The sequence below is a fragment of the Punica granatum genome, chromosome 3 (genome assembly GCF_007655135.1).
Source record: "Punica granatum isolate Tunisia-2019 chromosome 3, ASM765513v2, whole genome shotgun sequence".
NCBI lineage: Eukaryota > Viridiplantae > Streptophyta > Magnoliopsida > Myrtales > Lythraceae > Punica > Punica granatum.
The window spans coordinates 14,771,703-14,787,921 of record NC_045129.1 but is presented as its reverse complement, the minus strand read 5'-3'; the positions used below and the strand labels follow the sequence as shown (position 1 = coordinate 14,787,921).

General features: G+C 37.9%; 1 protein-coding gene across 1 annotated transcript; it reads right to left on the bottom strand.

The window, feature by feature from the left end:
• Nucleotides 1-7,720: 7,720 nt before the first annotated feature.
• On the bottom strand, nt 7,721-15,628 carry LOC116201364 (pleiotropic drug resistance protein 1-like). Its single transcript, XM_031532585.1, has 24 exons — nt 15,114-15,628; nt 14,878-14,998; nt 14,686-14,774; nt 14,501-14,585; nt 14,226-14,385; nt 14,072-14,148; nt 13,896-13,949; nt 13,712-13,802; nt 13,327-13,628; nt 12,958-13,239; nt 12,407-12,723; nt 12,073-12,233; nt 11,870-11,973; nt 11,616-11,772; nt 11,411-11,533; nt 11,181-11,284; nt 10,751-11,083; nt 10,158-10,448; nt 9,993-10,076; nt 9,582-9,715; nt 9,264-9,491; nt 8,968-9,139; nt 8,474-8,728; nt 7,721-8,379 (listed from the first exon to the last, which is right to left on the bottom strand). Exons 1-24 carry the CDS (start codon nt 15,437-15,439, stop codon nt 8,122-8,124), a joined length of 4,308 nt encoding a protein of 1,435 aa, XP_031388445.1. The 5' UTR covers nt 15,440-15,628; the 3' UTR covers nt 7,721-8,121.
• Nucleotides 15,629-16,219: the final 591 nt, after the last annotated feature.

Sequence of the window (16,219 nt, the reverse complement as noted above, 5' to 3'; positions counted from 1 at the left end):
ATACTTTTGGTCTAAAACTATTACCGGAAATTATCAATGTTAAATCAGTCCACGTGACACTTCCTGATTGGTCGAATATTATTTTTAATTTTAAAAATTTTTAAAAATCTGAAAAAAGATAAAAGAAATTTTTAAAAATGAAAATAGAGGGGGGAGGGGAGTCCGCTTGAATCGATTTAACACCATTAACTTCTAGTAACAGTTTTGGACCTAAAGTATTAAAAGTAATAAACGTTTATGACTCGTTGAGCTAAACTGATACATTTGGGTTTGAAGTTTAATATTTTTGCATAGTTTTAGGACTTCAAGGGTAATTTAACATTAGTTAAATATGTGATTCAATCCATCAAACTCCTGATTGAACCTGTAATCCATGAATTCATACCTTATCTGACTCGATATTCGATTCGATTCTGCTAACATTAGCCACGAGCCACCCATATCTTTCCCGACCCCTATTTATTCCATTCTCTCTCTTCAATAAATATTAATATTTTAAGAACAAATGGTTATATATAATATCTAAAATTTTGCACATGGGTAACACCTTGAGAAGCTACCAAAGACTGTCAGAGAAATGGGTCGTAATTCGCAAAAACTCCATTGAATGAGAATTTTGAATTATATGGATGAATTGGACACAGTATCGGGTTTTAATTTGTTTTGTTTAGATCAACCATTAAATAGATGTTACGGGGCTTACTTCAAGTAATACAACACGCACAACAAACAAATAGTGCACCAACTATAAACCGAAAATTTAATACATCTCAATTAATTCAAATTCAAGCGAAACTAATTCACTTAGAATTAAGAAGTAAAACGTAATTTTTCTTCAATAAATATTATGTTTCTTTTTTTTTCAATTAGAAGGGAGTGTTATATTTCTTTTTAACTTTCAATTAGTATCCAATAACTGCACGAGACAGGAATTAATTAACGTGTTTAAGTAACTACTAAAGAATTCCTCGTCTGAGAAAATCTAGAAGGTCAAGTTAACAAATCGAAATTCGTGCACAATTGAGTACATAATTCAATGATCACTGCCATGAAAAAAGAAAAAGAAATTACGTCATATATACTATGATTTTATTGAATTTTTAAATTTGTCATATACTTTAAAAATTATAAAAAATATCTCACGGTTTATATTTTGTTCCAAATCTATCCTCCGTTATATCTTCCGTCAATATTTAACGGTGTTGCTGACGTGGAATATAAGTGGGTCCATTCTTACCACTGTAACCCTTCATCCGAAATAGATTTGAAAAAAAAATTAAAACTATGGAATAGATTTGAGAAAAAATTAAATCCATTGATAGATTTAAGAAAAAATTAAAATCATGGGATAGGTTTGAAGCGAGCCTACTTACATTTTATTAATGGATAAATTGACGGTATGATAGATTTGAAACCAAATGTAAAATCATGAGATATTTTGGGTAATTTTTAAAACATAAGATAGATTTGAGAATCCGGTGAAACCACATGATGTATGGGGCAATAACCTCAAAAGAGAAACGCGAACATAGAACTATATTTGTGACAAAGTAGGTAAATGCATGACACACGCCCTTATCTAAGAATTTAAAGTTTTAGATTTAATTCTCATTATTGGAACTATTTGTATTTTTCATTTAGCTTTTTATGTACTTGTACTACGTTCATGAGTCATATAATCTATAAAAAATAAAAAATAAAAAATAAAAACTATATTTGTCGATGGGATCAACATCTGCATCACTTGCAGACACTTACGAAACCAAACAAAACTGTAGATGGCCGCTGGGACCAAATCGTCAACGGGAGGGTCTTAAGTCATCATCTTCATAAACAAGAGACGTCTGCTGCTTTTTCTTTCCTTTCCTTTTAGCAAGGATGCGATGCATATGCGACTACACAACTACATTGTTAGTCAAACCAAGAAAAATTGTATATTTCGGTAAAGGTGCCCTAAATTTAAAAGTAAAAGAGGCTACGCAATATACTATTCGCCTTTTCTCTCCAATTTCTGCACAAGTTCCATTAATTCAAAGTATATCTGGGCGTGCTTCTAGAAATAGCTCCTAAATAAATTGTCATAAAACCATTAATTCAAAGTTTATATAGCTTGGCCTCAACAAGATGCATGGAAATGTCACATCTGCGTACCTGTAAATATAGAAAATTACGAACATAGCAAGTATTTCGCCGCCTCGCGCGGCCAACATTGTAGGATTCGGGTATTGAAGTCTCCATCCTTAATTAAGCCTTGGCATCTTAACTAACTAAGCTTTTCCCCATCGATCAGTCCTCCAATTCAAGCATGTGACTTATGGTTGGCTTGGTACCATTTATAACTTGGTCACGGGGATATCATAATCTAGTATTACCTGAAAATTGTTGCCCAAATTCACTAGGTTTAAGAGCATGCGTCTGAGAAACTTTCGTTAATTGACTTGTAAAGTGGCTTCTAGAAATGATCCATCCGAATCGTTTTTCCGATTACTAAAAGGAGATTGGAGGGTCAAATTATAGGGATAGGAGAAAGAAGATAAATGGGCACAGATGCCTACTACTGAGGATCGAACTAAAAACCCCTTAACTCCGAGTCGTTGATTTGTATCACTTTAGTCTATATTAACGCGCCTTCCTCTATGTATATAAATATGGAGAATAGTCTAAATTAAGAGTTTGTGCGATGAATATTGGAATCTTCCAAGATTTGGGCTCATAGCACTAGGCTGGGCTGCTTTGTGCTGGGCTTTGGGCAGGCAATACATTGACAATTGATTGATTCTCTCCGAATACTTACTTGTTTTATTTTATTCATTCATTTATTTTATTATTTTAATGATATTTCTAAATACTTCAACCAGCCATAACGTGGATATTATGCGTTATGAAAAGTTATTGAATGATCCTACATCGTCACGTGTCATCAGGAATTATCAATCAAAATGCCTGAAACTAGAAATTTGGTGCTAATTACTCGAATAATTGACATAATTATTTTCATTAAAAAATTCTTATTAGTTCTTTCTCATCACGTCATTTGAGGTAAGATTATCTAAAATTTTCCCGTGTACTATAGAGACTGGAGAGGGAGAAGTAAATGTTCTTATATTTTTAAAGGAGTTTTTTAAGGATAGGGGTGGAAGTGCGCGTCAAAGAGAAAAGGGTAGAGAGGTAAATGTCTATGATATCTTAAAGGTTTGACCGTCGACGAGACCCCAACTCCGGCGAGCACCAAGGCTGATTTCGTCTTTTCCCTTTTCTTTTTTTTTTGGTTTTTGAAAGTTTGTGTCACTCGCATTAGCTTTGACAGCCCCACGTTAGCAGTTGCAGAAAAAATCTAGCGGCATGAAAGATGCAAAATCAAACTGAAAATTCATTATTTTGTAATAAAGTAATAAAAAAAGGGGGATAAATTTGAGACAACTTGAAATTTCATAATTTTTCATATAATTAACCTTTAAATTTTTGAATTATGTATCATTGACACTTTTTTGCAATAATTTTAATTTTATGAGTATATATTATTATTTATGATTTTAAAATCTCTCCATATGATCAAATTTGTTATGCCTAATAATTAACATGCTCGACTCAATGTGAAGGAATGAAATAATATGAGATATATTCAACCAAAAAGAATAATATGAGATACGATAAAAATGGACTATTATCAAATTAAATTTTTATATCATATAAATTGCATCAGTACAAATTTTAAAAGTAGATATAGTTATACACAATTCAATTAAATGGATTGTTATTTTTCAAAATTTTCTTATATTGTTGTGGTACCGCATGACTCTGTTCTTAGTTTGCTTTAAGCTATGTGCTAACACTATACCAAAGATGACTTTGGTGACTAGATTTGGCTGATGTGAAATGTTCTGATCGTGTGATAGAGTTTCATTGGCTCAATTAATAAGTGATGTGGTTAAGTATCTCTACTAAGATAATTTCTCGATTGAGGGAACGTGTTCTGACTGTCGTATTCGTGATGTAGTTGTTGAGGTATATGCTACCACAAAGCAATGTACGATAGCTGATTATCATAAATCTTACGTTTGGTGAAAAGAATGGAATGGAAAGAAATGTGCTTGATAAAGAATAAAATATAATAACATTGAAAGCAATAGGGAAATTTTATGTCGATCTTGAAAAGATGATGGGATGTAATTGAAAAGTTAAATTTATTTATCAAGATTCTTTTAAGTAATAAAAAATGAATAACTTATTTGGTTGAGATTTTCGTTTAAATTGATTAAAGTGGAGGAATGAAATTATTTTTGTTTTACTTTTTTGATAAAAATCATTCCATCAAGCTGAAAAATAAATGCAATTTAAATGATTTTTTTATTCCAACTTCCAAAAGTAATACCAAATAAAGATATAGACACCAAGAATAAAACGTTCATTCATTTTCATTACCTTTCACTTCCCGTACCAAATGTATCTTACCAATTTACATCCAACTGTAGGTACAACTATATAATTATTTTTATGTGATTATATAAATATATTAATTTCTGGATTACAACGTTTTAGTAAATCTTATAACTACTTTGTGTGGACAACAAAAAATTATGTGCGTGGACGACAAAAAAAGACAAAACTCACAATCTGGTCCATAAAAAATGTACTTTTTGAAAATCATCCTTGAAAGATATTGTATATACTAATGGGTAAATTGCACTGGTGGTTCAAAATATTTTCAAATATTTCATTATGGTCCAAAAAGTTTTTTTCGCTACATGATGGTACAAAATGTTTCAAAGTTGTTTCATTATGGTACAAACCGTCAATTGGCCCCGACGCCGTTAACATTTTGCTGACGTGGCGCGTCCTATGTGTCACTTTTGTTACGTGGAACCAATCATAGTGCACCACGTCATTTAAGAGAAAATAAAATTTTAAAAAGTCCAAAAAAATACAAAAAATAATTAAAAAATACAAAAAAGTAAAAATTTTCAAAAAAAATTAAAAAAATATTTTAAAATTTTGAAAATTATTTTTTAAAAATATAAATTTTTTTAATTTTTTTTTAAAATATAAAAAATACAAAAAAAGAGTAAAAATTTAGAAAAAATAAAAAAAGTATTTTAAAATTTTTTTAGATATTTTTTTATTTTTAAAAATAATTTTATAAAAAAAATTTAATATTTAATATTACAATTATTTTAAATTTAATATTAAAATTATTTTAAATTTTAAATTTAAATTTTAAATTAAAAGTTTAAAATTATTTTTAAAGTTTTTAAAATTTAAAATTATTTTAAAATTTTAAAATATTTCGATCACGTCAGCAAGGAGGTGACACGTAGTAGCCACGTCAGCGTCAGCTTGACGGCGTCAAGCTCGAGTTGACGGTTTGTAACATCATGAAACAACTTTGAAACATTTTATACCATCATGTAGTGAAAAAAACATTTTGGACCATAATAAAATATTTGTAAAACATTTTATATCACCAGTGCAATTTACCCTATACTAATTGAACACGGCGTTTACAATGTTTAGTCATTTTAGTCATTTTAGTCCTTTTGTTGAAAGATGCAGTTAGTCCCTAACAGAAAATGTTGATATGGTCCGTTATCCAATGACATGGAATGTTAAGTTCCACATGGGCAGCTCCAAGCTCCCCCACATTCTCTCCTCTTCCTCCCTTGTGGCCAACACCCTCGCCCCAATTCCTCCCGGGCACGATCCCTTAAATCGGATTACACTACCAACTCCGGATACTACTCAATCGCCTACGCGAACTTGACCTACTCGAGCACCCCGTCTCAAGCGTCCTTCGTCTGGAACTAGGACAACTTCTATCCTCCGTCCCCTCCGAACTCAGATTTCCTCGACCAACGAGCCTGCACATGTGACCGTCAGCAACACGAGACCCACCGGCCCCTTGGGCCCCACGACCACATCGGAGACAGCGAGGAAGATGATGACGACTGGGAGGAAGAAGAAGAAGCAGCAGCCTCAGCCTCGGAGTATGATTTCTTCCTCCACGGCAGCAAAGCTTAGAAACCCCACAAGGAGATTGAGGGAGGACACGCCGAGACTGTGAGGGAGGACACGCCGGGATTGAGAGGGAGGAGGTCCAGTGATTGGGGGGACCACTACAGCACGACGACGAGCTCATTCGAGGAATTGGATGACGATACGGAATCGAGATTTGATATCGGGGCCAGGTCCAATTTCGGGTTTGCAAGGGGGAGCGTCGGCGGGTCGTTGATGAAGCAGCAGAAGCTGCCGCCTCAGCGGACTCCGTTAGAGGTCTATACGAAAACATCCTCAACCATAAGCATCAAATGCAGAATCAAAAGCGAGAAGCAAGTCCAAGACCGGAGTTGCAAGAATCAATGGAGAAAGAGAGGGGGAGCTAGGGGGATCGCTGCCACCATTTCTGGCAACTAGTAGAGATAGAGAGGGGGAAGGAGGCCAGATCCGAGCCCCCCTTTCCGGTGACCTCCTTCCCTGCACGAGGTCGCCGGAGTCCTTGAAACCTCCGGCGACCTTGCCATTAGGGAGGTCGCCATGGCAGGAAGCTTCTAGAAAGTTCTAGAGGTCGTGGGCCGTGAAGTTTTGAGAAGTTGTTAAGCCCGGAAGAGATCTCTTGCCATTGTTGAAGGGGAAGATTCCTTCTTCATCTTCTTCTTATTCTTTCTTCTTTCTTCGCTACCACTGACAATGGCTTTTGCAGCTGATCTGTTTTTTCTGCAGATTCGGTCATGCGAAATGGTCCAGCCGATTGGATCGGACGGCTGAGAGGGTTTTGTCAGCATGGGATCGACGGTGGAGGCTAATTCCGGGGATTTAACGTGTTGAATCAGCAGATAATGGGACACCTCAGCATTTTCCGTCAAGGACTAGATGAAAACTTTAATAGAAAGATTAATTTATCCAAACGTCGCAGACGAGAGACTAATTTGTCTAACATAAATCATTCAGGGACTAATTTGTGTAGTGCTCTATCATTGAGAGACCAAATTGTGAGTTGTCTAAAAAAACTATATAACTAGCATATAAATATGGATAAATTGCACCGGTGGTCCAAAATATTTTACAAATATTTCATGATGGTCCAAAAAGTTTTTTTCGCTACATGATGGTACAAAATGTTTCAAAGTTATTTCATGATGGTACAAACCGTCAACTCTAGCTTGACGCCGTCAAGCCGACGCTGACGTGGCTACTACGTGTCACCTCCTTGCTGACGTGGCCGAAAAGTTTTTAATAATCCTAAAAATTTTAAAATTTTAAAACTTTTAAAAATAATTTTAAATTTTAAAAACTTTTAAAAATAATTTAAACTTTTAATTTAAATTTAAAATAATTTTAATATTAAATATTAAATTTTTATAAAATTATTTAAAAAATTTTTAAAAAGTTGAAAAAATTAATTTTTTTTTAAAAAAATTTTTTTTTTTTTTTTTTCTAATTTTTTACTCTTTTTTGTATTTTTTATATATTTTTTAAAAAAATTTAAATTATTTTTTATTTTTTTCAATATTTTTACTCTTTTTTTTGTATTTTTTTAATTATTTTTTGTATTTTTTTAGACTTTTTAAAATTTTGTTTTGTCTTAAATGATGTGGCACTATGATTGATTCCACGTAACAAAAGTGACACATAGGACGCGCCACGTCAGCAAAATGTTAACGGCGTCAGCTCGAGTTGACGGTTTGTACCATCATAAAACAACTTTGAAACATTTTGTACCATCATGTAGCGAAAAAAATTTTTTGAACCATCATGAAATATTTATAAAACATTTTGGACCACTGGTTCAATTTACCCTATAAATATACATAAATGCTATTTCCACCGACTTTTTCATCCGCCGTACTGCCGAACCTCTCATAAATGCCCCTGCTTTATATTGAAATTACAAGATTGCCACAAGTGAGTGGGTCGGCAGAATTCGCAGGAATTGGTCGGAGGAATTGGTCTCTCTCATAAATATGGACGTTTGGAATGTAATGTTTCTAGGCACCAAAAAAAATATAAAAAAGAAAAAGAAAAAGAACCACTTAAACTATAGGTTTGGAGCTTCATGCTCCATGACTATGCTCAACATAGGTGAGATGCAAAAAAATTTCAAGAAGATGGGCAATATCATTGGTAATTCTATCGCCTTTGGAAGTTGAGGGTCTTGATGCAATACGCAAAGATGAATGAGAACAGAACCACGAACCAGATAACCACAGCCGCAACCACTCCCAAAAAGTTGTTTCTGAATCCAAAGTAGTCTCTCAGGAACTGTTCCACCGTCTGATCATTGTCGAGCTTGTTTGTTAAGTCCCCGAACTGCGACACGACTAATCCGTACAGGGTCCATGACACAGGGCAAGCCCAAAAGTACCATCTCCACCAGATAGGCATCCTCTGAAAACAAGAAGCATGTTCCTGTCAGTTGAAACAAAGAAGCATCCTGTTTGAGACTTCACAGTTTAGCATGATGCATTTGATCAGAACTTACCGGTCTAGGGATGATAAATCCCGAGAAAACATTCCATATGCCATAGAAAAAGGAGGAGACTATTGCTGCAATGTAGTGGTCCGGGGTCATGGATACTGCCATCATCCCGTAGTAGGTGAAGTACAACAGTGTGAAGTACATGAAGAAGAGGTACCAAAGGAATTTCTCCAATTTCCACTCAAATTGGATCATGGCATATGTTATGACTCCATACACCAATGTTTGAACAAATATATAAGGTAGCTCAATGAGCACCTGCAAATAAATGAGACAAATAGTCGGTCACGTACTACCGCAATAAAAAACTCAGGAATCAGCATCACAGTTATATGTTCTTGGTGACGGATTTTTCCATTCGATATGAGAGATAAATTTTGATGGGCAGATAGTCATTGCTTAGTGCTGATTTCCTGGAAACCTATATATAACGCTTATTTATTGGCAATATGTTCAGTTTGGACCTCCGTTGTGTCATTTCTTATGCGTCCTTTTACCTGCGATACCGCGTATGGAAGGGCAGAGTACATTCCGGCAGCTCGTTCTCTGTAGAACACTGTCCTCTCAACCGCCACTACAGGCTGTACAGACCCTGCATTCTGGATCCCCAGGAAGAGAACCGCGGTGTACATTGATCCCATTGCATTGAACAGATCTTGCTGTCGACTCCTGCAATTCACAGCATGTGAATTTCAGTTGATAGACAAAGAGGAAGAAAGCACAAGATCAAATTCCGGTAAAGTGATGGGAAGAAATCTCTAGCGTCTATGATGCTCATGTGGGAGTGACTTACGTTTTGGATCCGAGGTCCCAGAACATGGTACCAAACATCAGGGCGATGAAGGTTGTGAAGAGAAACCGAACCGCTGTGTAGGATGGGTTCCTCCAGTAGGACCAGTGCTGCTTCCACAGGCAGGCCATGCACTGAGTGAAAAACGATTGAGAGTATTTGGTCGGGAAGTACAGATCTTTCGAGCCCGGAGGAGTTCTACTGAGCTCCTGGATTAGTGCCTTGTTCCTCCTGAAATGAATATGTTCCCTTTGTTAGCCCAAAATCTGACTCGGGTAATTTAATCCGAGCCTCTAGTAATTCAGGATTAACAATATCTACCTGTATGAATCTGAGTTACGGTATAGATCAGTGAAATCTACCCCGAGAGCGAGCTCCTGCGCCGAGCTAGTAACTTCGAGCATCCATGTTGCGGGGTTGCATCCATCTCTGATTTTACTTACTCCTTGGATTCCCTTCGATATTGAGAAGCAAAAAGAATAAACATATAGAGCCACACACAAAAAGAAACCGAGCAGCATATTATCTTTAATGTGCAACCACAGAACAAGAACTTGGCCCAAACTCGCCTGGAATTATGGGTCCAGAATTTCAATTATTTAGTCCTTCCCAGTACATGAGCTCACTTCCTGATTCATTTGGTCTCAGTTTTGCCCCTAACTTGTCAAGTTCGTATGGTCGCTAAATGCAGCAAGTAATATACTGCTTACAACGGGTGATAGGAGATTGTACCTCAAAGTACTTGATCAGATGGCATGAATGCCGGCCCAATGGCCCGACGTAAATCTCCTGACCTCCTCTCTTCATCAGGAAGAGCTGCAACCACAGGGAAAAGAAAAGAACATTAGGACTTCTTACTGAATACTTAATCCATTCAGTTTGGCATCATCTACTCACCTCATCAAAAGCTTCAAAAATGTCGATGCTTGGCTGGTGAATTGTGCACACGACCGTTCTTCCAGTGTCCACTGTGTTCCGAACTGTTCTCATAACAATAGCAGCTGCTCGTGCATCAAGTCCTGATGTGGGCTCATCCATGAAAATTATGGATGGGTTTGCCACCAGTTCGACTGCAATTGTCAGCCTCTTCCGCTGTTCAGTCGAAAGACCACTAACGCCTGGTAAACCAACCAATGCTTGCCTCAACGGATTTAGCTCAACAAGCTCCATGACTTCCTCAATGAACATCTGCAAGTAATTGCCAGAGAAAGAAATTTGGGCCGTTTGGATTCAGAGTTAAAATTACTTTGATTTTGATTTTGATTTTGATTGTGGAAAAAGACAAATGAGATGTAGTTATAAATTTGACTTGGGAAACGTGTGTTTTTGTTGTGTAGTGTGTTGAGTTAAAGTTAAAGTTAAAGTTAAAATCAAATTTCGGGAAAACAAACGGGTAAGGTTTTCAACTTCTCATATGCTCATCGAAGAAGAATCTTCTGAACCAATTGTCTTTTCGCTTAATCCTAAATTCGTTGTTCGGATAAGAGAACCTGTCGGGTTGAACTGTCGACCTCAGGGGGTAGACGGAGCCAGGCAGAGTACAGCAAGGACTCGTAGACTGTGACCTGAGGAGAGTGGATGTCATTCTGCTCACAATAACCCGAAATCCGAGCAAAAGTTTCCTGTTTCTTTGGATATCCAGAAATAGTTATGTTTCCATCGATGTATCCTCCGGTTTTTCGACCGGCAAGCACATCCATTAGAGTGGTTTTGCCTGCACCGCTCACACCCATCAAGGCCGTAAGGACTCCGGGCCTAAAGGCACCGCTCACACCTTTTAGGAGCACCAGTTTGTCCTCTAGGACTCCCTGATTCTTCATCTCCTGTAAAGCTCAAACAAGATGAATTAGCTCCAGAGCACTCGAAATTGTTACAGGCATGAAGCTGAAATTTGGGATCGAAAAATGTAATAGTATTTACCGGAGGCATATCAACAGAATACGTGATGTCATTAAAAGTTATGGCATGCTGCTCATAGGGAAGAACCATTCCTCTTTTCCTGTTCTCAAATTTTTCTTCTTTACCTGCAAGTGGGACATGTCACATTTGTGGCCAAATCATAGCCGAGTGTAACTCCTTAACTTATCCACTGTCATGAATTTTATTTCAAGAATCAGACTAAAAATCGCTGAAAGCCCAAATTCTGCAACCTGATCTCGATTTCCAACTAGACCCATCTCCACGGGCTGACATCTGTATTGATCCTCCAACTCTGTGGTCATTATCTTCATTGGTCGGTTCCTCTGACTTTACAGCCTGAAGCTTTCCATATGCTGCAAATTACGTAAAATGAATGGATCAGTTAGTCATACTGTATCGATCCATTTCTGATATGAGGGATTAAGGGGCACTCACGGTTAAGATAAGTGAGAGCAAGAGTAAACACGAGGTTGAAAAGTAAGATGAATCCGATCAGAGCCCCAACACCTATCCAGTACCAATACGCATGCGGGAAGAAGCCCCGGGCTTTGAGGACTTGAATTCCTAGCGTCTCATTTGTGCCCAGAGGAATCTGGAAACATCAGCACATAAAGCCTTTATTTAAGTGTCTATATTTCAATGAAAGAGGAGAGGGAAAAAATGTTTCAGGAGCGGTAACGTAAGAATACATGGCTCCAGCTTTTTCCGAAGAACTCGTTCACGACTATCGCGTTCTGCCCATACATCAGAGGTGATGACCAGTAGCCCCATATCCACCATTTCTTCACATCCACTGCCATTAAAGTAGAGAGACTCAATAATTTAAATATGCAGTACAGACCATCGGAAAGAAAGGAACACTTTTCAAATTAAAAACCAGTAAGGTATGCACCTCTCGAAAGAACGACGCCGCTAAATGCAAAGAGAGTGAGAATTGAAAAGGAGCCAAAGGTATTCGCGATGATCATGTTCCTGCCAACTGCTGCTATCAAGCGGAACAATGCAGAAGCTTTCTGGTTTATGAGCACCAGCACAACGTAATGCCTGAAAAATCTGCAACATGTACATCGTAGTTTTTAACATTTCCTCGACTGGAACATCTGGATCGAACTCGTCTAAATATTTATTGATGTTTCCTCTAAACTTCTAGAAAACATAAATCGTCATGTTTTGAAGAAAAACTCTTGTTCCGAAAGGTAAGGTATCAGCCTTTTAATTAACCTTACCTTTCGATGTTTGGATCATATCCAATTACGTAGTAGGTGAGGCACACCCACACGCCCGCTTCAACGAAAGAGATTGGTATCTTCGGGATCCATGTGGGAAGAGCATAGGCCCAGGCAGGATAGAAGAGGAAGTCCCGCTGCTTGTAAAACACTGGGAGCTTCACGATGGTCATTGAGAGCTCGGCCATTCCATTGTACAAGGCCATTACCACAGTGAAGAATAAAGCTCCCACGTAAATTCCCCCATCTGCTACCGAATCCCGGTGCATCTTGGTCCTTAGGAAAAGCGTCATTGTTATCAGAGCCACCATTGTAATCTGCGAAAAACAGAAAGGAAAGGAAATATATCAGTGACCATCATCTGTTTATTAATAAGTGCATGTTTGCTAGGAGCGAACTGAAATGAATTGATTGGAGTCATTAATCACACAAAATCTTTGAATTTTATATGTTTGATTCCATTAATTTCCATTCATGCCTACCAAATACGATAATAACGGGCTTTGCAGAAAGCGTAGTAGTTACACCAAGCTTAATCTTATCAAAGATACCTGAACAAGCTTGAAGATATAGACGAATGAGTTCCTCTTCATGAGAAGGAGTTCTCGAGAAAAGCACGCTTTCAGGAGATCCTTCTGCTCAACACCATACTTCTTGGTTGTCAAGGCGGCCGGGTGGTTCTTGCTGCGATCGTATGCAGTTGCAAGCTCCTCACCGAGCTTCCTCCCCACATGGAAAGATTGAAATGCTTCAGCAAATTCTTTAACCGAGATGAAACTGTATGGCTCGTCTTTGCGAGCCCAGTACTGCTGCTGATCCTTCCTCGATGTTACCTAATATAGAATCCGAACAAAGTATTAATAATTTCTCTACCAGAGCAAAACAAGAGAAGGGACAAAACTCAGATAATTTCAGCTGACCTCTTGCAAGAAATCAGCCACTCCTTTTCTCTCAGGACACCTGAAGCCCATGGACTCAAAGAAATCAAGGACTAGCTCACGGGGACCCTGATAAACAATTTGACCATCGGAAAGGAGAATGATGTCATCAAAGAGATCGTAAGTCTCAGGAGCCGGCTGCAGCAGGGAGATGAGAGCAGTTCCATCGAGGATGTGGACAGATTGTCTGATCGAGTTGACAAGTTGGTAGGTTGTCGAACTGTCTAGACCAGTCGATATCTCATCCATGAATAGAGCCTTCGCCGGTCCCACAAGCATCTCACCTGCAGAGGAATCAAGGCTACCATGAATTGAACTAGCTTATGGGCAACTGATCTTATGTTACTGAATTGAATGAGCATTTCACCTGTGGTGACCCGTTTTCTTTGTCCGCCAGAGATGCCTCGTAGCATTTCATTCCCAACCATCGTATCTGCACATACTTCCAGTCCTAGAATCTGTTCAGGTTCATCGGAACTCATAGCTTAGCCATGACAATATGTTAATTTGAGAAAGCATACTCGGTGATTTATAATGTTGAGAACGTGGACCTTGAGAATGTAATCTGTGATGATATTCGCCTCTTGACCTTCCGTTGCTGAAGCCTGATGAATAATGCACATTTAGTTCAGCAGAAAACAGTACTTAACTAATCGAATTCAAGCTCTATTATAAAGGAATTGTATCTCTAATATGATTTGAATCTATCATTCTTCTAATATTTTACCTTCATGTACATATCAAGATCAGAATCCGGTATTATACCGGCGGCTTTCTCTCTTCTTATCAACTCCGCTAACATATCTACAATCAGGCAAGAGTGGTCAAATTTCAGAACGGAAATTATATGCCAAATTAGGATTAAGAACTGATAAACAGACCATATCGGGTCCCAACTCCTTGACATCTTGCAGAGAAAGCCAGAGTTTCTCTGACAGTCATCTCTCCAATATGCAGGTCATGTTGACTGATGTAGGCAGCAGTTCTTTGAGGCACAAACTCGTTTAGGCCATGACCATTGTAAGTAACTGTTCCCGAAGTCTGGAAGGGAAAAGCAAATCTCAACCATTACATTCGTTCTTCTAAGGTAAGACATTATGAATACGATAAGATAAATGTAACTCTGACTTATTGACCACAAAGAGAGTTTATTCACCTTTAATTCGGGATCGAGCTTTCCTGCCAAGGCCAATAAGAGAGTAGTCTTCCCTGAACTCGGAGGGCCTAGTAGCAATGTCATCCTGCCAAAAACAAATAACAGTAAAAAGAATCAGGAATACAATCTCTGGAGAAGGCACATAGACCATCATCCATGAAACCAGAATTGACGAAAAAACTTACCGGCAAGGCTTGATTATCCCGCTAATGTCCTGAAGGACACAGAGACGTTTTTTCTTGCTTGGTAGTACATGGAAGAAATTCAAAAAGCCCTGTGCAGGGAAGAATGAAAATGAAATTGGGAATCATAACTCAAAAAGCTTTTGTAACTAGTGGAAATTACAAGAATGAAGAGAGAAGTGAAAGTCCTTTTACCTCCACAATGTTAGCAGTGAAATTAGCAAAAGTAGGCAAAGCTCGGCTTCCTACATAAGCATCGGCCCCGACGTTCAGATGCTCGAACCTGACTTCAATTGTTGGCAATTTGATCCCAACTCTGTATCAAGTAAAAGCAATGAAGCAAGATTATATGGTCAACAAAACCCGACAAGTGTTTCCAAAGAGAGGAACGAGCATATTTTATAAAGACAGAGAACAATGCTGACTCTCACCTGTCAAGTCTGTTCTTGAACTTCATCAGGAACTTCTCGTTGTCTTCCTCCGCAACCCTCACCAGCCTCTCCATCAGGTTCCTCCTTTCATGAGCCCCGAGATCATTGATGCCGACTTCACTGGCTCCGCCAAGTGCCGACGTCAAAATTCCTCTCCTCAAACGATCGAAAGTGGGAAGCTTCTCCAGTGCAGCCCATGTCAGAGCTTCCTCATCATTTTCTTCGCGTGACGATATTGAGAACGCCTCCGACACAGTGCTCCTCCACATCGAAGTACTGTTTGCCCGGAGGCTCCTACTCGCTCTGTAAATATCCACACCTTCCATTTTGAACTCGACAAGTGCGAGAAGTGTTTAAGGATCTCTTCCCTATATGTAAAAATCTCAGGGGCTTGATGCGTAAAGCTTCATCGGATGACTTGGAGGACTCGGTCGGGTTGTTCTCAGTTTGGACCCTTCACTTGTCTCTGACGCCCCTTGGAAACAGAGAGTGCCAAGCTCTTTTTCTCTGTTTTCATATTCTGCTTCCTATTGATATCTATATGTATATATTTATCATCTTCCTATTGTATTGGATGGGGACAGGTTCTTGACTTTGACGGGTCAGACCCTGAGAATTTTCTCAAGGAACTTCCCAAGCTAAAAAGTGGCGGGGCATTTGAGATATTGACCTGGGAGTTTTGGGGCCCGTAGGCCTCCGTCAAAACGAAAAGGAAAAGAACATTCCGCGGATAGAATTCCACGATATGTATACTACAGTAGTTAATAAGAATTCAGATTATGCATGCTTAGGAATGTGCGGGTTCGGATATCCTATTTTTTTAACGATACCCGAAATCTACCCTGTAAGGGACATGTTTTAAAATTTCGGAATCGGAACCTACCCGGAATCTGTATTATACCACAGGTTCCGAATATCCAATTGGGACATGTTAATTATTTTATCTTGCTAAATAAAATCGAAAATATCTTATCCATAATCAATAATTACTAAAACAGAATGTCCACATAGATTTAGATTTTTTTTTAAAAAAATTAGTAACTATATTTTTTAAATATAAGGATATATGAATATAACTATATATATAATTGGAAAAATTATTATCC